This window comes from Eupeodes corollae, chromosome 3 (assembly GCF_945859685.1).
Source record: "Eupeodes corollae chromosome 3, idEupCoro1.1, whole genome shotgun sequence".
NCBI classification, from domain to species: Eukaryota; Metazoa; Arthropoda; class Insecta; order Diptera; family Syrphidae; genus Eupeodes; species Eupeodes corollae.
In genome coordinates this window covers 53511252-53537900 of record NC_079149.1, presented here as the reverse complement: position 1 = coordinate 53537900, position 26649 = coordinate 53511252, and the positions used below count along the sequence as shown (strand labels likewise).

Genomic DNA, 26649 nt, shown 5'->3' with positions numbered 1-26649 from the left:
ACCCAAAAAATTTAGGTTAGAACATTAAATTTATCCGTTAAGAATCCAAATCCTTGAAATTTTAAGGAATCGCCTAGTTTGCATTGCATTCAGTTTTTATTTCATTGGAAGTGATAAATAACTAGGGTGGAACTGCTCTCTGGCAAACTGTTCTTTCAAACTATTTGAAGCGCTTTTTTAGGCCATTCAATATTCGCAATATTTTAATTAAATGCAAAACCTCAAAAAATACTTGGCTAAACTAGTTCTAGTGAATTCTAAGAGAATCGAGTTTTAAGTTCTTCGAAATTTAGCTTTCGATAAAATTATATTTAAATAATTACAATTTTTTTTGACTTCAAAATCAAATATGTAAAATCGTAGGAAAAAAAAACGAAATTGAAATAAGAAAATTATTTCGATTAAAAACTCTTTTCCTTTCGGACTATTCAATGAATTTTCATCAGGTACATATTAACTGTGAAATTATCTACAAGAGGAAAAAATTTGAGAAATATGGGTTAACACATGTATAGGTATAATCAAGTCCGTTTTTTAGGTGGAAGTATCTTCGATAAGTTAAAGAGCAAAACATAACTTGGAAATCAATATGTTGCGGAAAGTTTAAAGAACTACAATCATAATTACTGGAGTATGTGCTATTAAAAAAGGTAAATGGGGTCTGGAAACTATTAAAGGCTAGGTCTTGTCATTTAATTTTGTTTTCCAGAGATAAAACCGAAGTTTTTTAAAAATTGAAGTGCATGGAAAGGAAGCATTGCTTAGTTTTTAAACAAATAAAAAGTATTCGTTTCAAATGTAATAATTGAAATGTAAGTATATAAACAAAATTATGGATCTGTACTTTAAGTTCTTAGGTTTCATTTAAACCAAACACTGGTGGCGTGATTCGTTGTAATGCAAAGGATAAAAAAAAAAACTTTTGAAGGATTGTACTAGAGATATATAGAATACAGATGTCGTTTTCCACAACCTTTTTAAGGTTAAAATGCTACGCTCCAATATCTTTATATTACTCATGCTTTTTAATAGGTTTGCACCGAACGCTACACATACAGTTATCTACTAGTAATCTTATTCGACATTTACAAGGAAATGTAACTAAATTAATACACTTAAAAGGCACAATAAATAAAGCGGTTTTTTTTTCAAATAACAGTTCAAAAATAGATTTTAAAGTTATATTGTACTCTTTTGGAAGTTTACCGGTGAATTTTATTTCTTACAAAAAGTTGTATTCTCAAAAAACGTTTCAAGTTATTGTGGACATCAGAATAAGTTTATTTTGTTTAGCGAGAAAAATAGCAACATTGAAAAAACAAAACTATTTTTGGAGGATAATTTCGAATTTTAAAAACTTCTTCTACAATGAATGGCATACAATTGTCCTCTTCGATTCTGCGCTAGGGTGCACAACAAACAATTTTTTTTAATATTGCCGAAGAACAAAATACATCCACTTCAAAACACTGTTTGGACAGTAACATTACCAGATGTTTGCAATAAATTTTGTTTTGTTGTTTCAAAACGCATAGCATAGGATTTGTATAACATTAAGTGGGAGAAGACAGACAAAAGAAGAAATCGGGTCAATAAGACGTGAATAACGACATAATTCCAAGCAATTTGAGTTACCACAAGGATTGTGAGTAAAATTCAACTCTGTGCTAGTTATCTTTTTAATTCTACTTTTTTCAGATTTACCGAATAAAGTTTTATTTAAATATTCACTGGGTACCCTCTCCGATTTTTCTTTGTGGCAAAAAAAAAAATCTTTCCATGTGCCTAAAATCGTCAGACTAGGTGTGTCTGGTTTTTTGCTGAAGGTTGGTACTAAAGAGGATTAGTCAAGATCACGTTTAAAGTATTGCCCAGCCATCATTCTCAGAAGTATTGTCTAGCTTCCTTAATATTTTCGACGACATTTTTTGTCCAGAATGAATCAAAATTCAAGGCGCTGAAGAGTTCGTCCTATATGTAATACAATTACAAAAATTTCAATTTAACTTACATTGCCTAGACTCATCTTAATTTCTCTATCAAAATATGTTAATTCAAATTCCAGAGAAATGATAAAAAAAAACTTTCATGGGAACATTGTTCACGACAGCAATAAATTCCAAAGGAAATTTCGAACACCATTCACAATACGAATGTAATATTTCCAGGAAAATCTTGTTTGCGATAGGGCACATTAATATTGGGCAATTTTGAAAACTCAGTTAAGGGTTCATTTAGGTGCCTAGGTGGGTATATGTAAAATGAACATATTAGAGTTTTGCTCAATACAAGCTTATTCCTTCTTTTCTTTTCCAAACAAAAGCTCAAAAAATACCCTTTTTCGTTAAAAATGCTTGCCAGAATCGTTAGTGTTTCAATACCTGCTCAAATTGTTGATGACTATAAAAACAAGTAAAGGTTTAATCTTATATATTTGACTAACGCAGACATACTTATAACACTATTTTTCGGTTTTTTGAAGTTTGATTAAAAGATGGTATAATAGCATATGTTCGTCAAGTAAAATTAATGAACTCGATTAAACATTTGAGCCCTGGGTAGTCATTCCGTAATTTTCAAAACGATAATCGTCAAAACGATTATCATTAACGATATCGTCAATAATTTGCTTCACGTAACTTTATGTAGTACCCGTAGCATGATGGTTAGTGCGTTGGACTGTCATGCAAGAGGTCTTGGGTTCAATCCCTGCCTGTGCCACCATAATTTAAAAATAATTTTCGCGGGTACTGCCTCTTGCGAGGAATTGACAAATCCTTCAAGAGTAATTCTTGTCATGAAAAAGTGCTTTCTCAAACTAGCCGTTCGGATTCGGCCTTAAATTGTAGGTCCCTTCCATTCCTGACAACAGTACTCGCACACAGGAATGGTTGAGAGTTGTAAGTCACTAGGCCCTGGTTCACAAAGGACTGTTGCGCCACCCCATTTGATTTTTGAACTTTATCACTATCGTCTCGTTCAATCGTTTTCAGTATAAGTTCGTTGAGTATATTCAAAATGTCAAAATGAACTCAACGATAGATAAGCTTGTTCAATAACTTGAAAATGTTATTAAACTTGGTTTTTCTCTATGGGAAATTTTGAAAATTTGCAAAATATGTATTGTTAATAAACATGCCAACTATTTTGTGATGTTTATTGTTATTGTCACTTTTTGTGTTTTAATTTTTTGCCACCGAAGAATAAACTATAATATCAAAAATTTTGTTCAGCTGCAGTAATAATCCCAATTTTGTCCAAGGGAAGGAAGTGAAGACTCCATTTTATGCACAGAGAACATAACCTGGCTTTAAAAATATTTGTTGTTTCCAAAACTTCTTTGGACTAGTGCTTTGTGCAAGAGCGATACTAAAATCGTTGCCCTTCGAATATACCAATGTTCCTCCGCCCAAAGTTTAAATATATATAAAAATTCATTATATTTTTTGAGTTTTTTGTAACAAAACTAAACAACAACGAAACTTTTTTACTTCAATTTGCTTAGTTATCAATGGAAATTAATAGCAGACGATACCTACTTAGCTATCGTGCAAATGCTATCGTTTTGACGATATCACTTTGACGATTATCGTCTTACGTGAAGTGAGACTATCGTCTAACGATTATCGTTTTTCGGAATGACCCCCCTGATCAAAAGTGCTTAATCCCAATAAAGTTTAATCAGCAACTTTAAAAACCGATGTTGCAATTTTAACAAATATCAGAACCACTTAACCATTAACTGGAGGAATACAATTTTAGCTAAAATTATTGGTTTAAATTTTGTCTTTTATGTTACATAATTTGTTTCCAAAACTCAAATTCACACACTTAACGTGTCGAACATAGCCATGATGAACAAAGTATTAATAATTACTCACATATAAAATTATGGAGCACTTTCAGTTAAGTGATACAGGATGGTTACAAATTATAAAAAAGATCCATCTGTCCGCCAAAGTAGAAGCTAATTTTACGATCAGAGAACGAAAATTAAGGATAAAACTGATTTCTTCATGTTATAAATGAATGTCGATTTTCCACGAGTATGTAAATAGTTACATACAAGAGAATAAAAATAACTTCTTTCCAAAAAAGGAAGGTTACATTAAACAATTGTGAAATATACCAAAAAGCAAGGTAAAAAAGGACACGACTTTGTCACAGTACCTAATGCAATATTCTAAAGCATACAATAAAATGTTACTTTTATTATATTAATAAATTATGAAAAGTTTGGAATTCCTGGAAAATTAATTTGTTTTGGGTTCTAGCCTCAAGAACTGCAGCGTGACAATACGATTTTTTTTTAATGATATCAAATAAAAACATTAACTTCTTTCATAAGTTTTCTTAAATATTTATATATCGCCTTAAACATAAAAATTTCAATTTAAAAAAAAGGAAAACACGAAAATTAAATAAAGAGTTTAGTACTTACAAAAGCGTTTCTCTCTCATTCAGCCATGACGACAACTTTTGTGAATAGGATAGAACCACATTCATCATTTCAAAAAAAATTTCCTCCATTTGTCTTTTTGTTGTTTAAAGTTTAAAAATTCTAGTTTTTGGATTTTGATGTGTTATCAATATGAAATGGGCCAACACATTATGTACATTGTAAAAATTCCCGATTTAATATAACTACAAATAATGTTATAAGCTAGCGTCTTTTGATAAAAGAATAAAAATAACAACAAAAAAAATCAATGTTTACTATAATTTTCAAACAAAGTTGAAATGTTGGCCCATTCATTAAATAAACAACAACAAACAAAAAACTGAATAAAATACCTTACCCGTTTTTTCTTAAATCAACAAACCTGAAAAGCAACAACTACATTCCACAGAATAATTTCCCACAAAGAGAAAAATATCGGGATGGACAATTTTGTTACGGAATATAAAAGGGAAAAAGGAATTTTTGGTAAATGAGCAAGGGATAATTTTGTAGGTCAAATAATAATTAAGAATTGAAATATTAAATAAAATAAAAGAATAAACTTAAAAGTAATTTAAATTTGATTTTGCTCTCTATCAACCGATACTGTTGACTAGAGATATACTTACCTGATATGTTGTGAATGTTGAAAGAAAAAAGAAAGTCTCTTAAGTTTGTTGAGAATACCATCTGCGACAGGACGACGATGACAAAAGACGGCGACGACATCCGAAGATTTACCTCACTATGAACCACGATCATGATTCACAGCTACAAATTTATACTCTCCCTTTTGATAGACTGCAAAACCAACTCCAAACAGGAACACCGCCAGCTCAGCTTTCAGACTTTAGGACTTCTTTTCCTTGCTTCAAACACTTTTCATTCACTTTCAATTAAATCTGTTTTACTAAACAGAGGCACTTAAACACTTTAAAACGGATATACCCAAGTAGGTTACCAAAACGAAAACAAACGAATTTCGAACGGTTTGATTTTAAAGATTTTCTATTTTTTTTAAATTGAAAAACCGATATTTTTACCGCCACGATACTTTGCAACAGCTTTTAAGAGCTGTTTTCTTTTTAATTTTCTACCAAATTTTTAAGTGTGTACAGGATTTGTATACATAAAATATTTATAAAAAAAAAAAAAAACTTAAATAAAAATGTTCAGATAAAAAAATAGTCCCGTCAACCAAAAGCATAAAATATTAAATAAATAAAAATGAATGTTAAAATAAATATTTATATAGAGAAAAAAGTATAATAAAATAAATGCATGCGTATTTTTGTTCAACTAATAAAACGTGTTTGTCTATATTAAAATTAAAAAAAAAATATTTATATAATATATCACAGCAATAAATGATTTTTTTATATTTTCTTTTGTCGAAGAGGCCAACGTTTCACCTTTGGAAACATTTTGTTTTGATTCTTTTCTTTGTAATAGTTTAACATTATTATTTAACAAAATACGTATTATTTTCGGAAACGTTTGTACACTTATATTGATAAATTTTCTTCTTTCTTGAATTTCTTTAAGTTTTTAATTAAATTTTTAATAAATATTTTCAAAGCAAATGCGACGTTTTTGTAAGTAGGTACTGTTGTTATGTTATTTCTTTCTGATTATTATTTAATATAATATTTACAGCAAACTTTTTCTTTTAGAAAAATTGCTTTTTGATTTTTTTTTTGTTTGTTTTCGATTTAATTAAAATTTCTTCAAGGATTAGTCATTTAAATTCAAAATAAAAAAAAAGTTTAGTTTTTTCACCAATCTCAAATGTTTTCAATAAAAAAGAGAGCAAGTAAGTAAGTAAAAATATGTGTGCAAAGGCTAATCAAGTGGAAGGAGTATTAAAGCGTTTTTAAATTATTTATGTTTTAATAAACGAGAGTCCCTCATATGAAAACTGAGACTTAATTAAATGATTAAACTATGCGGGTGGGTTCTCCATTCCATTTGATTAGTATTTGGCAAATGGTTGTTGTTGTTTTTTTTTAATTCATAACAAAATGCTACACAAACACCAAAAATTACCAAAATCAATAAATATTTACTTTCAAAAGATTTCTTGCAAAATAGTCGAAATCCAACTGAGATGGGAGAATTTTGATGGATATATAAATTGAATCATTCTTTTAGTAAATCCATTATACCATTCTTACCATTTGGATTGTATTTATTTTCAAGTCTCCATCAAATAAAAACAAAACTCTCCAATTTCAGTTGAATTTCATAGCTATGGAGCACGACTAATAAAAAAAAGGAAGTGCAAATCTCTTCTCTCTTTTGTCGTACAATTATTTTCATAAAATTCAAATCCAAATACTTTTTTGCAAAGAAATTAAACTAAATACAAAACAAATTAAAGTAATAAAAATTATAAAAATCAAAATATTCTACATCAACTTTCTAAAATTGTTTCTTCATTTTTTTGTTTGCAATTTTATATCAAATTTACTAAATTAATTTTTATTTTAAAGAATAAAAAAATAAATAATTTATATTTTATCTGTCGTGCTCATTTCGCTTTTTCATATTTGACTGTTTTTTTTTTTTGTGTCAAAATGGAATAAATTTGTTGACCTACCTTGTGGATCCCGTTGTTGGGCTTCTTGTGCGGCCATAAATACTTCATCCTGAGATCTGTCGACTTGCCATTGTGCATATCCTGTAAAAAAAAAATTAAAAAAAAATCAGTTACATTCAAGTTTATTCAAGGATTGTTTTATCTATTAGACAGCCCTAACGAGATTTTTGAAAGGAAGAAATTGTTTAATTTGTTTTTGAAAATCTGCATTTGTGTTTAAAATTGCCACAAACTAAGGGTATTAAAAGTTTATTACTAAACTTAAGTAGTTTAAGGACAGTGCGAGTTTTAAGAAAATATGTAAGTCCTTAAAAGGTGCAGTTACACATTGGTCTAAAATTTTAAAATAGGACAGAAAATCAGAGTCGAGTAAAGTTTTCCACACTTGTGATAGTCATCTGAAAAAAGGTTCTCATACTTGACAGTACGTCTCAAATTGGTGGGCATTTGGCTTAAATATTACAGTAGCAATTGTTTAATAAGTAGAATTTAACTGACCATTTCCAACATCGACTAAGAGTATGCGATGGCTTAAACGCCCAGGCAATTTTACTTGTAACAATGTAAATAATCAACTTTGAGACAAGCGTTCTATTTTGAATGCGTATAAGCGATAATGCGTCCAAGAAAGATGAACGGTCACTTAGTAGATGGAATAAAATTGCTTGTCTCTTCCTTAAAGAAGTTTAAAAAGGAAGGCAATTTTACTTAACAATGTAACTTAGCAAACTGTGCGTATTCTTCCCAAATTGATAAGGCTGAATATGTGTTTTCTTTTTAAATGAAAACCTACCTTGACTAGATCCTTCACCACCATGACTGGGACCAGCATTATGATCTAAATCTTCGAGACCCATTTCTTCATCATCTAATGTTAGATCTTCAACAGTTTCATCATTGCCCTCATCGTCGTATTCACTTTTTGGTTCAATTACAATTTCATCTTTTCCAGTTGATGTTGCCACAACACCTTCATGTTGATGTTTTGGTCGTTTATGATTTTGTTTCTCTTTCATTATCATTTCTTTTTCATCAATTGAATCGGCGGCATTTTCATCTTGGATATTATCAACGGCGGTAACGGCGGCATTCATGGCATCGGTATTTCCTCCCATTTTCACACTTTCAGTCTTTTTGGTAACATTTGCGGTTATAATATTTGCTGCTGCTGTTGCTGCTGATGCTTGTTGTTGTTGCTGTTGTAATTGTTGTTGGGCTGCTACTGTTATTGTTGAGGCAACAGAACTAGAAATTGTTGTTGTTGTACCACCTACACCACTTCCAATCATCGGTAACATTGCGGTTATTGTTCCGGTAGCATTTGTTGTTGGAACTATTGATGACGAACCACCTTGGATGACTTGTGAGGAGTTTGAATTATCGTGATTATCTATAAAATTAAATAAAAATACAAATTTTAAGTAAGTAAAAATAATTCAAGTATTTAGAAACACAAAAAAATAGACCGATTGTTAAAAAGTGAAACTTCTATTTTAGAACTGTTGGATTTTGATTAACGATTGACATTATACTCTATTTTAAAATAAAAATCTACTTAATATCTTCTCGAAAATACAATAAACGTATGAAAACAATCATAAAAACAAGTGTGCGTGTTAATTCTATAAGTCTGTCAACTTCACTCGTGTTCTATTTTATTAGGTATCGTATTTTTATTATAAAATTTATATTCCTCTCAACGAGAAAAAAACGATCGGATCGAAACATGAGCGAGCAGATGTCTAGGAAACGTTTCAGGTAGAGTTAAGAAGTTGAAAATCACGAGCACCACCCGCAAACCCGTTGATATACTAAAAATTGTATGTATACAATGTAGTAGCGCTCTAGGACACAATGGTCATCAAATGTGTTTTCATTTTACAGAATTAATTTTAGTGTTGTTTTTCTAATTACTTTGCTTTCACATTCGTTAAGAATGTGACCGCGCTCGTTTTCAAAAGTGCTCGCCAATTTATCTGAGCAAAAATGTATAAAAGCGAAAATAAATTATTTGATTATTCAAAACTCACTATCACCAAATTGATTAAGTTAAGTGGTAAGTGAGCATTATTTGATTCAAATAAAATTATTGAAGAAAATACCCGAATTTAAAATAGGCTTGGATGTGTACGCCGCAGGCAATATTGAGATAATTATAAATTGTCAAGTATTCCCTCATAAACGAATACCAAATTCCTCTTTAATCTTAAGTAATATTACTTGTATTTTTTGTAATCTGAAAAGCCTGTGGATGAACATTTTTTAGGCGGAGATTGATAGATTGCTCAAACACACACATCCCACTGATATTCACCCTTCATATATACGTACATGTGTATTTTATAACTGTAATGTGTGTATTAGGTGCTCTTGGCAGCTGCAATTTTTTATCCGGGATTTTTTTTACTATCACAGCGGGATGAGAATTTTTAGGGGTCGTTCTATACATGATTTATTTTTTTTATAGAAAAATGGCTTCCTTCCTTTTAATTCAAATCTTTTATTTTGTTTTGTCATTACATACTTATTACAGTTTGCATTAAAAAAAAAATCAGATAATTGAAAAACTAGGTCTTTTAGGGGTGTGAATAAAGAGTAGAAAATTACTGAATAATTAAAGAAACTTTGCCTTTTCTGTCCCAGTTATGATTTAATTTTCAAATTGATACCCGTTTTTGGGAATTCCAAACTTATTCAAATAAATTTTAAATGTATTACATGTAATAAAGCAATAAACTTATTTATTTGTTCTAACCCGAAGAAGTTCCACTTTTCTCGAATTTTGATTGGATAATTTTTTTTTTTAAACAAAATTTAAGTCATAATATTTTAATAGGAAAAAAAAAAAAGAAACTTACCAGCCAAGACATTTTCAATGCTCCTGCGTCGAACTTTTTTCCGTCTCCTCGATGTTGGACTAGATGAACCTTCTCTGGAACCAGATAAATCTTGTGAATCAATTGATGATGGGCCAATGCGTGAACGTTTTGTTTGTTCCAGTGTGTAACCAGCAGACGCACTACCAGTCATCAATTTACCAGGTACACTTATATGCTTATGTTGTTGTTCGGCAGATATTTTTTGTTGTTGCTGTTGTTGGCTTACACCACCAAGGCCACTACTGCTATTCCCACTGCCAGTTCGATTATCTGATAAACCTTTGATTTGTAAAGATTCGGCAGCTTTTAATAAAGCAGCTAACTGATCTTGTGATATATTCACTTCACCACGATACATATAATCCATCATGGCTCGAAGTTCTTGATATTTAACATCCTTGAGAATAAATATCGGATGCTTATCATACTGTTCCGATAAAAGTGTCTGTTTTTTTTTATAAAGAAAAGAAAATACATATATAATTAATATTTGTTAAGTTTTTTTTAATATTTGCAAACTTACAGCAAAATAAGGACTGCATGCTGATAACACCACTTTGTGGGCTTTAAGGAATTTTCCTTCAGCCGCGAGTGTACAATCCACCAATGTTTCATTTTCCAATAGTGTATCGAACACACTTATAAGTGTACTCTGGTGGTTGTTCCACCGCAGACAAAACTGCTGGTCGTCATCCATTTTCTTTAAAAGGGAGGTGTTGGGGGAATTTTAAAGAAAATTACGTTTTCAATAATACAAAATTCATTCAAACGGTTTTTTGTTTGCTTGCGTTGTGGCGTATTGTTTAGTTTTGATGAATTTATTTTGTATATTTAATTTAGTTTTGTTGAAATAATTTTTTTTTTTGGTGGTCAGGTTTTGAGTCTTGCGCCTGTAAATAAAAGAAAGAAAGATATGTTTAGTTAAAAAGTTCTTTTTATGAGGTTTTTTTTTATGGTTTAAACTATTATTCTACTTTTTTATAAGGTGTTCTGCCTATAGCTGTTTTTTCTACTGTTTGAAGTTTTAACAGAGACATTTGGGACTTTCGTGAATAAAATTATTCACGGAATGTATATTCCATCTTCCAAAACTTAAAATTTTGAATAATATCAAAACTGCCATTTTGTATTTGTTTATATGAAGAATTGAGTTTCTTCAGGGACATGGGCTCTTATTTCAGTGCGTTAGAACCAAGCTATAAGTAAAATTTGAAAATTATAGACATTTCCACATCTCTTTGTTGGAAAAAATTTCGAAGGAAATTTAAGATCGCAATATGTATGAATTTGCAGAATAAAAGTCTATGCTAAAAGCTTCGAACAGTGATGATGAAAAACAAAAACCTTTTAAATCCTTCTATTTCTTAGTTTCTAATAATTATGGTTAAAATATACGATTTAAAGAAGTATAAACGTTTCTTGGAACAAGAACACAAGTGAAAAGTGATGATGAATGGTCCTCGTATATTTGACTTGGAAGTTATAATTTAAGAACGTTTTGACTTTAAAATTTAACAAGTATTTTAAACAATTTTTAAAATATGCAGCAGGCCCACAATACGGGAATGATGTGCAATTTTATTTGAGAATCCTACAATCTCGTATTTTCAACATCATATGCGTACGGATTAAAATTATTTACAAAAACTTTTGTACGAAAGCTCCGAAAAATTACTTTTCCTCAAATCTTGGTATATTATTTAAATTAGTTTTTAATAGAAGAAGTTTAATAAAGAAAAAAAATACAAGCGTTTTGGGAAGGAAGAAATAATCTTCAATTTGCAATAAACCGATTTCAATTTATTAATTTTCACAAATTAAGATCATTTTGAATACCACAATCTTAATATCAACGAATATATTGGGATTATATTGTTTTTACTTCGTTTGTTTTACGATGTTCACTTAAAGAGCTCAAGTACATATTTCTTTATAAGTCAAATGCCCCATGCATAGAAGAAGTAATCTATGAAAAATTATTTTAATCACTTCTTTTCACTATAATCCTTTGTTTTTATAGTTTAATTTAATTCACAAAATTCATATTTTCAAAACAAAAATATAAATTTGCTTTAAAACAAAAAAAGAAAAGCATTACCTCCAAACATTTACAAAATATCACTAAAACTACTACAAAACAAGTCTTAAACCCCACGTACAATCACTTTCACGATCACTTCAAGACTACTGGCGGAACTATAAAATGGAGAAAAGCAAGTCCCGTAATCGTTTACAGTTTTTGGCTTTATTATTACATATTTGTGTATGTGTAGCAAATTGTAGTTGTATGTGTTCGTCCTTTTTGTGTATTATGTTTATTTTAGCTGTACATTATGTTTCTACCTGCTTCAGCACCCCGAACCCAAAGCCACTATAATGACTGCAATGGCTGCCTGATCTTAATGATATGGAAAAACCTTAATGCCTTTCATGTTTGTCCCTTTTTCATCCCCAAATAGGTATAGTTTTTGCTTTTGGTTGAGCAAATGTGGTGTCTTGGATCGGTCGTGTGCATTTTCCCGATTTCCCCAAGTTCTTCAATTGAAACGAAAAAGGAAGTACCTACCTATTCAGTTTTTGAAATTTGATGTGTGGATAAGTAGTTTTTGGAATTTCTTTTATTTTATGTGGTAGGTACCTTTCTATATCAATAATATCATGTTCTTTTGAACCTTTCTCCTAGTCTTCAAATGGAGCCTTCTGGCTTTTTTATCTAATTCATTTTTAACGAGGGTGTTTTTTAGTCGAAAATAAAAGAATTGAATTGCCTGGCTAGATCTAACCTTGGCATCGAAATGGAATAATGGGTAGAGGGGATAAAAGATTGTATTCTATGGACGAGTATAGTGAGACAAATAAAAAAAAAAACGCAACGGAAAAACTTTGCCATGGAGTACATTATTGATTTTTCATTGAAAAGCAAAACAATACCTACATTCTGGCGGGTTTGAATTAAGTGGTGAAAAGCGAAATGAGAAAGCATGTTTTTATTTGGATATATCTGTTTACCAGGAAGTTTTATGTTTGTAAGTTTGAAATATCTCGGATTTTTCTATAAATTGGTTACAAAGCTGTCGCTACTTATTTACTGACAATCTCGATTTTGAGACAAATAATACAAAAAAATTTTTAACTTATATTAAACAAAACTAAGTTGTTTCGTCCTTCTCTTTATCGAATGTTTTACGTTCAATCAAATATTAATTAAATATTTAAATATAGTAAAATATCAATAATTAAAATATTTTCAAATCAAAAACACGAAACCAAATATACATTGTTTGGTTTTAAGACATTAAACGCCATGAGTTTATTTTCTGGAAATAGTTTACAACATGACCAAAAACACTTTGAAAGGTACTTCTTAGAATCTGTCGGCAGGTAGATGAAGGTTTTTTTTTGTTAGGAAGATCTCGGGCTCATAATCGTTATTTAAAAGAATTTAGAATGTACTTAATGCTTATAATAATTATTATAATAATGCTTAATGAAGTAATAAGTTTTTTTCAAAAAATAGGAAATCCTTTTTGCAAATGTCCAAATCCAAATTTTACTGAAGTAAAGTTGACATTTTATAAGTAAATAACATTATTCTTCTTTACTTTCGGTAACGACTTTGCAACATTGAATACATTAATATTCAGTATTTCAAGTTTTTGTTATTCGTTATTTTGTTAGTTTGTTTCATATCCGGTAAATTGTTTGGTTACTTGTATTTTTTTTTAAATTAAAGGATATCTAGAGAAGATCTTCATTTTCAAAAACTAATTCGCCCAACATAAAATGTGTAAACTATTTCTTAAGTTTTTTAAAACTTCTAATGCATTTTTAACTCAAGATCGCTTCTGTAGTCGAAGGTGTAGTCTTTTGTAATGAAAATTTATTGGGAAAGTTCAATGGTAAAGATGAACAAGATTGAGTCTCGAATATAGGTAGCTATAATCATAATTTGTCAAACATTTCTTAATTGTCCATTATCAAATTACAAGCTTATATAATCATAGACGTCATATTTATACAAAGAATTCATACAAAAATGTTCTAGAATTAATATTTTTCATAAAACCACACAAATACGTCAATGAAAATTCCATCTGTTAAAACTATTAAATAATAATTCCCAGCTGATGTTAAAATGTACATAAATGTAGATATATTAAGCTCCTTTACATGACCAAGTTCAGACAACGTATGTACAAACATATGTATACCTAGCTATGTTCAAAAAACATTGATCAGTTAAGTATAATTTAGCTTTTTTTGTGGAAATTCACTTCCCATTACATGATTTGATTACGTCAACCTTCATTCCTACTTCTATTTTGATGATAATGTTGATAAAATTAGTAGTTACCTAGGAACAGCCTTTTAGCCCTCCGAAAGTTCGTTTAGTTAAAATCACTTAAAGTTAATTTTTTTCCAAACATGTAGGTAGGTAACTAACTACATACCTACATGCATCTATTCTCGTGTGTCGTGTACTTTGACATTATCATGCAACAAACATTGCTTTTTTTATCAACAAAAAAAATATTAATAATAATAATAATAAAATATAAAATATTAGTGATCATGCACGCGCGCATAATATAGTTACAACATTCTAATTCAATAAACGATCTTTTATATATGCATGTGCAGTGTACTGTGCACTGATGTACCTACATTGTAATATGTAATTGTGTGTTTGGCCCATAAAAAAAAGCTTTAATAGCTCACCTAACAGCCAATATAGCACAAGCCGCCACATAGTTTGCTTTGCTTACTTGAATACACCAAGCAATTGCAATAAATTTCAACTTAAATGTTTAACACAAGCTATGTACATAGAATAGGCAATAATAAGTACATATATATGTATATGAATGTATACCCTTTGTATAGCACCTTGTAATTTTTATTTAAAAATGTACATGTAGCTATAAATATTTTTAAAAATAAAAAGAACATATTTCATTTTCTATTTGCAAAGACTCAATAATATGCATGCATGCATGTGGGGGCGAGTTCAAGTTCTGTTTCTATGTGCTGTTTCTCTTTTTTTTTTTTGTTATGACTGGTGATTTCACAACTGGCTTTAGGGGATGTTCAAATGGTGCACCTCACAGGGGCGCCGTATTTGAGGTGGGGCAAATGATCGAAAATCTTTTGCAGATAATGTGAAACAAAGTAGTAGGTTAGGTAGGTTCTCCAGCCATCGACCTTTCTGTCTTCCTTTCTTTCCGATGAAGGAAAATTATTCTATAGGTACAGTTTATTTAAAAAAAAAACACAATCTATTGGAGAGGGTTATTTGAATAAGCCCGGAAATATTAAAATCAATAACCCAAAACTGGGAACATGTACACTACTTTCAATGCAAAAAAAAAGCTTGTAGGTACTTAGTTCTTAAGTCTTAATTCAACAAAGCCCAAGTCCTTATACCTATCGAAATTGATCAACATACAAAGATTGTTAAGACAAATTTCAATCTTCTGGCAAAAACCAGCAGAGGGATACATTTGTTAGCCTTATGTTTATTTATTAATTTTATTTTGCACCGGTAATTATCTGAAGGTCAAGTTCAAAATTTATAAAATCCAATAAAGAAGAAAATGGTTAATATACAAAAATGCAAACATTTGCAGAAAGAACTGTACGAGTAAACAATCAGATGTCAACATGACTATAGGTAAAAACAGGGAGTAGCTTGTATTTGTATCAACAAGAACTGATCAAACTAGAAATTCATATTCAAATTTTTCATTTAGTGGTTGTGTATAAAATTATATAGACACAGCATCATCGAGGTGGAACCTTAATTGCGCCTTCCTTTATTGTTACTCTAGTTTGTTCGGAAGTAACAAACACACAAAATTTGCAGATGATGCTGTATAAATACAAAAATTACAAATAAAACTGGTTTTTCCTCGTAGGGCCCACCATAGACGCTCAAAATACAAATATAAATCCCCTTTTTTTATTTTCATTTCTTCTTTTGTCGAAACAACAAAAGAGGGAAGGAAAAACTTAAATTAGCAAAAGGGTATCTGTCTAATTCAATTTGGAGTTTCCTGTCATCCCATCTGCCTACCGGTCGTTAAATTATATAAAAATGAAACACATACGCACACAATCTCATTTCTCATAAAGAACTATACTGGTTGCTATTCAAATTTTTGTTGATGGAACAGGAACACAGCCAAGCCAGTACTTAACCTATAACGTATAGGTACCTCTTAAGTAGTTGAGTAAAGTTCCATTCCAGTTGCCACGAAACGAACGATCAATAAAATGGACGAAAATAAAAATGAAACCCCAGCTGGGAGTCCGCTCGGCATCGGTTCGGTTTTCAGTTAGTACCTTCTACACCTAAAAAAGTTCTTCATTTTTGGATTGGTTTGGTTGTTGTTGCTTTTTTGGGTTTTTTATCCAAACCCTAAAACACAATGTACAGCAAACACATTTTTGTATAGATTTAAGTACCAACGTTGTATAGATAAGTATAACGGCAACTATAGCTGCACAGGGGGATAATGCGAATGCTCTGGCTGCTGGCGGCACTCCGCAGCATAAATAAAACAAAAAAGTGAAGATTGCTTTCCCACACAATACCTACTTTGCCTGATGCTACCTCTGCCGATACGGATAACCGATGTCGACGCTGCTGCTGATGTTGTTGCGACTACCCTCTTCTTCAACAGTCCAATACCCAAACCTAAACTCAAGCATTTGGGTCGAAAAACATGCGCTTTAAAACTCACGCACAATATAAATAGACACTGTAGTTAGGTATGTATGGGTTTGTGTCAATTAAACACACTGTCTGGAAAACTGTACTATAACTACCGTTTTCCATGTGTTGGGGTTGTTGTTTAGGCGAGGGCGAAAGCCAACACAACATAAAACACAACACAAGAGAGATCGATCCCTTTTTCCCTCTCTGATTCAGATATTCTGTGTAGGTTAGGTAGCCATAACATAATGGTATGTAGGTACATAAGCAACCCAACAAACAAAGGGATTTTTGATCCTTTTTACCCCATACACGATAAACCTAACCTTCGCAAAAGGACCTCATTGTTTGCTGTTGTTGTTAAAGTTATATGCAAGTTAAATTTTTTGAAGGAGTAGGTATCACAAGTTGGCGAATTACACAAACAAAAAGTATATAGTATACTTAATCTCTCCTTTTTTCTCTCTCCGAATAATCCCCAAACCATTTTTAAAGTAGGGTGTTGAATTTCACAAGGGAAGATCCCACTTCTGATGAGGGTTATAAGATGATCTAATCCATTCTATACAATAGTAGGTATAGACACTTTTATATCGGTACATACATACAAATTAATATTATGTAGTTGTTGGAAAATGGGTTGCTTTTGAGCGTCGCGTCGGTTGTTTCATGACTATCAACCCCATTATAGGAGATATTAAAACGAAATTCAAGCCACTCAGCTGGGGAAAAGTGTAGTACGAAAAATATGATCCCCCTAGCTACAGCGCAATTTCTTCCCCTTCGTTTCTTTCTTTCTGACGAAAGAGAGTGATGTTTTGTAGGTATAGCAGAATGCGAGTCGACTTCGACACTCGTCCCCTCGTCGCGTCGGTCGGAGGGGAGAGAATATTTAATACAAAAATCAATATCCAAGCGGGACTCACAGACTGTAGCCACAACACCAACAAGAAAATCAAGTTTTCTCCACCATCATCGAAAATCTTTATGGCACAGATCGAAATGTTAATTTTATTTTCTAAAACAGAACAAAAATCAAATACAAATTTAAATAAAGCTAAAAGAATCACTTGAAAGCATTTCACCGAAATTCATTTTCAAGTTGAAAAAAACAACAACAAAATTGAGTGCGAAATTTTAGAATGGAGAAACAAGACTAGAACAAAAAAAAAAAGAAAACCTGTTTTTCTTAAAGGAGATCCACAATCCACAGAAAATTTCATCTGACGACGCAAAAATAAAGTTACTTATAGATATTTCTCTTGATTTTGGTTTGTTGGTCTTTAATTTTGTTCATCAAAATTCTTAGCAAATGACAAACTCAATGAAAGACTTGAGAACGAACAAAAAAAAAAGTTAATTTAAACAACGAAGAAAGAAACCAAAGTGTAAGTACAAAATCGAAATTCACAAAATTTTAAATGGACAAAGTTAGGTAGGTAAGAAGGTAGGTAGGAAAGTATTAAGGTACAGCAGCGGGTGTAGTTCGGTATTGTGAAAAGAGATAATGTAGGTGCGGTGTTGAATCTTGAATCTATTCTGGTTTGGTTTTGATTTTTTTTCTTTCCTTTTCCATTTATTTGTCGATATGTATCCCTGTTTGTATATCTTTCTATTCTCTGGTTATGGTAGAAAATGATAAAGATCAGCTTAGAAATTTGGTGAGTCAAAAGAAGCTTTTGGAGTTTGGGGCCTATCTATATTAGGTGCTGAACTCCGAAATTTCTTTTCCAAAATGATTTATGTATGTTTCTAAATTAAAATGCACGTATGCAAAGAATAAAGAAATGTTTGCAAAAATTCTTCTCGAATGTGTTAATTTCTAAAAATAAAAATCAATTAACTGTTAATTTATAATGTTTAGAATCGAATCTTAGCATGAGAAGAGAGTAAAAACGATCAGTTCTTTTGATGCAGTTATAAGTAGATACTAAGTGCAAATTGATCCTAGATCCTAGGCACAAAAGAATTAACAAAAATGTCAAAATTCTTTGTTCATCAATTGTTTTTTACAATTAGGAATAAAGCTTTAAATCGAGAAATGATAAAAGTTCTAAAGGTGTTAACAGATCCTTCACACGAAGAGAGATCTTTTAAATTGAATTAAATTATTTAAGTATTGATACATTAAAATTGTCTTTTTTTTATTGACAAATTGATGAAACGAAATGAAACCCTTCCTAATGAAGAAGGGGTTACAAACTTTTTTGTTTGCTATTCAATTTATATTAGATGCTTTTAGTTTACTATAAAAGTTGTAGCTTTTAAATTATAAGCAAGAGTTTTATTTTAAGAAAATAAATACATTAAGATCACTTTAACGCCAAAATATGTTGTCTCTTTGTATAAATAGGTGGCGCAACAGTCCGTTTGTGAACTAGGGCCTAGTGACTGACAACTCTCAACCATTCCTGTGTGCGAGTACTGTTGTCAGGGATGGAGGGGACCTACAGTTTTAAGCCGAATCCGAACGGCAAATTTGAGAAAGCACTTTTCATGACAAGAATTACTCTTGGAGAATTTGTCAATTCCTCGCAGAGGCAGTACCCGTGAAAAAAACTTTAGGTGGCATAGGCAGGGATCGAACCCAAGACCTCTCGCATGACAGTCCATCGCACTAATCATCATGCCACGGGTACTAGGGTCTCTTTGTAATATATTCAATGAGAACATTTATTGACAAAGATTTAGTTGAAAAGCACAATCAACACGTACTGTCTAAATAAATCATTTCCATTTCATTTATCTAAAGCACGTCTCTTTAAAGCTTTCAGATAAGTTTTGTAAATTTGACACCTTATCATAATTTATGCAATCATATTTATTTACATATGTAGGTAGGTACCTACCTTAATCATTTGGCGATCTTAAAAGTTTGGCTTCACTTTTAAGACAAAATAATAGGTATAAATATCTGTTCACGTAGCGGATGACATGTGTAGAAGATCATAGGTTTATTTTCGTTTCGTAACTATCACTTGTGAATAAATGTAAAAATAGTAGTAAAATACCTAGATAAGGAACTGAAAAGGTTAATTTGTTATCATGAACCCATTTACATAGGTAGGTACCTTCTTTCTTCTAAAAAGGTCTTTTGTTTTCTAAGTTTTGCTGAACAAAAGCTTAATTAATACTTTGTTAGATCTTCGTAAATATGGAAAATGTAGTCAGTCAGTTCTTAAATCCCGCGTATTCCATAAATTCGTGAAAAAATGGTATTTTTAAGATGTACATAGGTTTAAATAAAATCTAAAAATGAAATTACCAATTTTATTGTTTTTCAACATCAAAATGATTGCACAATTGAATTATCACATAAACATGCCTACTTCCCTTCTATGATTGAATATATTAATTCGAAAGATCACAACAAACAGAAGTTAGTTTTCTCTGTACCTAAATAACTACATAATACAAATTCAAGTCTTGCTTACAACAAATAATATTTTGTTTACTTAGATAAGTACCTACCTAATGATATTTAAGAGAGGCAGAATCCTCGAAAGTAGGTACAAATTACATACAAATACCTACCTACATATTAGTTGTGCATAAGTGCAAAACGATACAAAAAAAAAAATAAAAACAACTTTTGCGGTTTTCCCCCAAATCTCAAAAACAGGTACAAAACTTAGATACCTAGGTATTCAAGATCCGTTCCACCCTCCATTCTGTGTCCCTCTCCCCCACACACCTCCACAAAAACCAACCCTCTACATATCGTAAGAACTCTCTTGGAAATATTAAAGTGTCGTCTTTTTCAGTTTTGTTGTTCCAAGTTCCAACAAGAACATGTAACTCTAAAGCAAAGCTAAAAATACATGCATGTAGAAGCTTTCTCTCTCTCTCTTCGTCGTCTTCACAGTTCTTCCACCAACACATTTAAAGACAAAACTTGTGACATAAAAACACGCGCATTATTGCAAACAACACCAACCAACATCGTTTTCGATATTCCCTCCTCCTCTGAGATCATGGGGGAGCACTAATTGAAGCAGCACATATGTACACACCAGTTTTTATACCTATTTTAAAAATGTATGCTTTTTTTCAAACATCTCTAAAATGTATGTCAATCACAATATTGCATTGCATTCAAAATAAATTCTAAACTTAAAAAAACTTTTCAAATTACATAAAAGCTTAAATGATATACACTCGTTCTCGTATATGAACTGAACATGAAGCTAACGTAGATATGTAGGCCTTGGTTTGATATGTACGAAAATGAAAACCTATCAAAAAGCTTTTTTTCAAGCTTTGTGTGAAGTAGGGCTTTCATCATCATCATCATAAAACAACATCGTCACAATCGTCATCATCATCAACGACTTTTTTCACTATTTTTGTTTTTGCTTTTAATGCTTTCAAAAAAATAAAAATGTTGAGGAATGTTTTCCCTTTTTTTTTAATTTTTTTTTCCCTCGCGCTATGATTATATTTTTCACGCAAACTACTGGGGGAAAACAAAATGGCCGATCCACTTATGAGAGTGGTGAGGAGCTGAGGTGTACTGTGCTTGGTGCTTGTGACGCCATTAGTGCTTTATGATTATTGCATTAGACAAAAGAAAATTTTGAAATACTTTTTATCACCAAATAAAATAAACTTTTATAAATTAAATGTTACACAGTAGGTATAAAAATATATATATGTACCTAAGAAAAATTCTAAGTCATCAAACAATCTAAATTTAGAAACATAAATCGTATCTATAAAACGTATTCCCCTTCATCGCGTTGTTGCACCCTTATTTCTGATTGCAATTCATCCATTTTGGAAAAATAAAATTTTAAGAAAAGAATTTTTGTCTGTACCTACATATCTGACATAAAAATATAAAATAGAATAAAATAAAATATTTTTTTAAAACAATATATAGAAAAGTACATACGTTTTTATTTGTTTTAAATATTTATAATTTTCATCAACGTCCTCCTCTTATCTGCGTCATCATTTTCATGTAATTCCATAAGCAAAATCAAAGGCAAAGGCTAAACGCAATTACTTTATGATTTCTCAAAGAAAAAAAAATATTTTTTAAAAGTTATCTCAATCTCAACGCAACGCAACGTAAAGCAATTAATCGTGTGTGGTTTTTGGTTTAGTTTGGTTTGATTTGATTTGGCTGATGAATGGAACCAACAACAAAAATAAAATGAAAATAAATAAAGAAGAATTCAGAGATTGCAAGAAGAAAATTTTTTATAAACACCAACTTTTTTGCGGAGCGAAACTTTCGACGCTTTTAATGATGCACGACGTTTGCTTAAAACTGTAAAAGTTTTCTAAAATACAAAGAGCTTCGACTTCAATTCGAAAAGCAGCAGAGGAAATTCAATGTTTTACTTATTTTTACTTTTGTATGTTTGAGTTCATTTCTGAATGTGTATTTGTGTTTATTGAAGAAAAAAAATCTATGGTGGTGTTCTAAATAAAACACAGAGAGGGGAAACATAGCTCACTAATACACTCTTACAAAAATGAGAGCATATAGTAGGAGAGTAAAAGAGAGTAAGAGGAGTAAGACCAACACGAAATTGTCCATCTGTCGGTGGCTTCTCGTACCTCATCCCTCAATCTTCATCCATCATAAAAATCATAATAGGTTTTGGGGTTCGAGTTTAAATCGTGGCGCATTGGTGAAGTATTTGTGAATTGAGCTATAATTTTAGTTGTTGTTGTTTTACAAAAGCCACAGCACAGGCAATCCTGGTGATGAGATGAAGAGCGACCACGATGATGGGACAAAATTTTAGATTTAAAGTATGGAAGAAGAAAATCCAAAAAACCAAGTATTGCCAGATCAGTGATCCACATTTAAATATAAGTTTCTTAAATAAATAGGCTTATTTGGCATTTTTTCTGTTGTTGCTCTGAATTAAATTTTGCTGAGCATATTGAACACTCTGAACAGTGTGTTTTTAAACCTTTATTGAACACCGAAATCTCAAAATAAGTTGAGTATTTATGACTTATGTGTGACGACAAACACAAATTTCTACACTGATCAGCGATTTTGTAAAAATGCAATACGATTACAGTTTTTTAATGTTTTGAAATTTGCTTATAGATTTTCTTTGATATCAAATAGATTTTTTATTCAGAACTCAGTAAGTCTCTTAGAAAAACCAAGCAGGTTAACAGAGGACTTAGCCCTTCAAAGGAAATAAGAGTAATAAAACTCTAAAGCTCTGGACAAACTGAACAAAAACAGAAACACAATTTTGATTTGATGATTCAAACTCTGTTTTGAAATATAAAACTTGTCATGCAGGAATATGCAATTAAGGTCTTATAAAAACGACGAAAGGCTCTTACAAAACGCTAAACCAAACCGTAACTGTAAAAAATTATAGAATATACCTATCTTAAAAACCACGAGTCAAATCTATAACAAAATTGGTTTGGAAATTAAGGTTAATACAAAAAAGGATGATCTTTCAACGGTAAGTATAAGTTCTCAATTCAAGACCCATTTAACCCACCGGATAATACATAAACTTGTCGTATCGTTAAGCTATGTATCATTTCACTTAATCGCAATCAAATTGCAGGTATATCGTATATGTGGCATATTAATCTTATTTAAAGAACAACAAATCAACACTCATAGATTTATTCTAAAATATCTCTATTAACCGTAAGATATTCTTTCCTGATACTTAGAGTAACAGCAGACTCTAATTATCTGATTTAATGTGGACATGATGACATCTTAATATTTAGTTCCAAGCTGCTTTTTACCAATTTTTGTTTTTAATGATATAAATATTTCTTTACTTTGCTCTTCATTCGTAAAATAATATTTAGTTTTTATAATTACAAACACATGACTTAGAAAAACGATTTCCTAATTATTATACATAAATAAAGAACCAGGACCTTATAAGTTCCAATTCTCAATCATGTCAGGAATGGCGGGGACCTATACTTTTTTATGCCGGACCCGACCGGCTTATTTGAGAAAGCACTTTTTTGACAAGAAATATTTTTGGAGGATAAGTCAATTCCTCGCAAGAGGAGTAGCCGTAAAAAAAAACTTAAGAAGGTTTGAAGCCAAGAGCTCTGGCACGATAGTTCTACGCACTTACCATCACGCCACGTGTACCAAATATTACATTAGGAATATTCTGACTCATGCAAAAATCTGAAGAGTATAATTACAGTAGTGCATAGCTACTTTATTAAAATCCAATAGCAAGTTTATGGTACTTGAAATTTGTAATTACTAGAACCGGTAGTTGTACTTAAGGCTTTAACTTCATACTTACTTTAAAATAATTTTAGAGACTTCAAATACCTATTAGGGAATTGTACTTGTTCTTGTTCTTACTCCTAAGTACACAGGTCTGTTCATAAATTTAAAACAAACTTTGACAAAAACTATCAGTTATTAAATGGATGCTCTTCGCTACAGTTGCATTCTCGTGGTAACCAGTTAAAAGAAAAACATGTTTGTCAACCTTTCTTAGATAAGATTAAGAGAATCAAATTTATTTTTCTAAAATCATTTTAATTTTGGTGTTCTATCATACCTAACTAAATACTTAAAAAAATTTGTTTACTTATCTAAAATTGAACGCGCCAAAAATATCTTATAAGGAAATAGCTATTTTTTTAAAAGATACAAATTTTTAAGGGCCATTTGACGATTTCTACTTAAGTAAAAAATCCAAGCAACAACCCAAACCTTTGTTAAGTTCTCGAATTAAATTCGAAAAGTAGGAACCATAGATTTTCAACAAGTAATGATTCTGATTTAAGATGTGCACGACATTAAAATACCTCGCTTGGCACTCGAACTTGCGCTTTCGTGAATTTTTCATTGACATTGTTTACTGTTGATTTTGTTTTAGGTAACTTATAGCTTCCCGCATATCAAATAAGTAGCGCAACAGCTCGGAAAGAATTAACTATCATCGTGGGACCGACCGTTTATCTATGTATATAAAAACAATGTTCTCAAAAGGTTGATTTTTAAAAATTTAAGAATAGCAAATTCAATAAATTTAAATGGCCATTTCAATTATGTAGGTATATGACTATCGCTATGATTTTCTTGAGGGTTAAATGCAGTTGCTTAGTATGGGCTTATGATAAAGGCACAAATTGATAGGCGGCATAGAGAAATAGAACACAAGTACTGAAAAGCATAATAGACCCCCTCCCCCCAACAAGAGAATACAATTATGATTTGTTTTTAATTTTCAGACTTTCAATTTTGATTCATAACATCGAAATATATTTTTAACTAAACAATTCAAATGGAAACCTAAACAAATAATTTAATACATCAAGAGTTCAAGTGTTTAAATTTATTTTTTTTTTTTCACACACTTTTTGGGATTTTGGATAGTTTCATGAATTGAATTCACAGTTATAAGACTTATAAGTATAACTGTCACGGGAAAAACCTAAACACTATAAAATGACCACCAGAAGATAGGGTGGGTGGTTGGTAATTAATAACATTACTAACCATTCCAAAATGACAATAATGCTGTTTTGCACTTGAACATAAATAGCTAAACATTTCGAAAACTTATCATAATTTTCTATTACTAAGGTACACACTGCACTTAAAAATTAATAAGGTAGGTAGGTAGGTACTAGGTATTATTGATATAATTTTGTTCCTTGGCATTCGTCCATAATTAAGGAGAAAACAAAAATTTGTTCGTAGACAAAAATATACAACATCATTATCATACAACAAAACTTCATAAAAGGTTAATTAAGGTAATAAAGACTAAATTTAAACAAACACAAAATGTAAAACAAAAAAAGCTGGAAAAAAATTAAAGAAGAAGAAATAAAACAAAAATAAAGAAATAATAATACTAAGTAGAGTAGGTAGGTATAAAGAAATGAACATGAAGGTAGGGGTAGTAGGTGTGTTATTAAGTACAAAATCAAAACAAAAATAATGCAACAAAAGCTTATTTACTTTTATATTTTTATTCTTTGCATATCTAAAGAAGACCCAAGAGAGAGAAAAAGAAATGATCAATTTCACTTTAACACATACCGTATTATTTTTTTGTTTCTTTGTAGGTAAGCACTGTAGAAAAGAAACGACGAAGACGAAAACGAAGACAAAGTAACAACAACGATTTGCAACGACGAAGGAACGGAACGGATGAAGTAGAAATAATTTATTTATTATTATTTAAAAATAAAAAAAATATATTCAAGACGTGGACTCTCTATTATAGCCACTGCCACTGCCACAGCGACTACCGGTGCAAGTGAGAAAAGCAATCCATAAAAGTTCGAAAAATTATAGCAGACAGAGTCACAGGCACGGCACGGCACAGAACAGCTAACAGCACAGTCACAAAGTTTAAACTTGGAGCAAATAAAATATGATGATTAAATAAAGCAACAAAAATTAAAGAACACACCACAAAGAATTCTCAACAATTCGCGTTTTCTTTTCAAAAAGAGAATTTTGCTCCACACATTCCCCAACGAACAGCACAAAGCTCAAAAAAGAAATATGTAGCTTTTTAGAGTGTTTACAAATTAAGTTTTTTTTTTTAATTTTTGCCGAGATGTTCTCTCGCGCGTCCGACTACCGTTGGTAGGTAGTACTTCGATGGTGTTTATGTTGTTACTGGTTTGGTTTCTAGTTCGGCTTCCCTCGCAAGGCAAGCTGTACCGTGGAAATTTTCTTGTTTCTTCTTTCTCTAGCCAACGGCGACAGTAGACACCACCAAATGGGTACTTTTCCGAATCTTTCTATATACCTACCTACCTACCCAGTCAAGCCAATGTATGGTATGGTGTACCCATATCCACCACACTGATCACATATAATTCTCATACACATAGACACATTGTCGAGGACCCATATAAATACATTCACACAAAGATGTCGTATATTTTCTTTTAACCCTCATGGTTTTTCTCTTATGTTTTTTGTATTTTATAATGTTTCGAAAATTAGAGTTTTCAGCATACTAGAAATATACAAGGTGATCCTAGCGAAATAAAATTGAATACAAGAAAA

At 31.0% G+C, this 26649-nt stretch overlaps 1 protein-coding gene and 1 long non-coding RNA gene across 10 annotated transcripts in view; one reads left to right on the top strand and one right to left on the bottom strand.

Annotated features, from left to right (window-relative positions):
- The window catches only part of LOC129951149 (longitudinals lacking protein, isoforms F/I/K/T), a 125746-nt gene that overhangs the window by 77067 nt on the left and 22030 nt on the right, over positions 1-26649 (bottom strand). For all 8 annotated transcript variants that reach the window (XM_056063166.1, XM_056063167.1, XM_056063163.1 and 5 more), the window contains exons 3-6: positions 10443-10809; positions 9899-10364; positions 7834-8430; positions 7041-7121 (exon numbers count right to left, since the gene is read on the bottom strand). In XM_056063166.1, the coding sequence (XP_055919141.1) occupies positions 7041-7121; positions 7834-8430; positions 9899-10364; positions 10443-10616 (1318 nt within the window). In that variant the 5' untranslated portion in view covers positions 10617-10809. The remainder of the gene's footprint in view (positions 1-7040; positions 7122-7833; positions 8431-9898; positions 10365-10442; positions 10810-26649) is intronic.
- Positions 140-26035, top strand: LOC129951151 (uncharacterized). 2 transcript variants are annotated; one of them, XR_008782144.1, is made up of 4 exons: positions 140-446; positions 516-650; positions 710-812; positions 25692-26035. It is a non-coding gene; the product is annotated as an uncharacterized LOC129951151 (long non-coding RNA). The 2 variants fall into 2 exon arrangements; XR_008782145.1 differs by having other exon boundaries at positions 142-446; positions 539-650.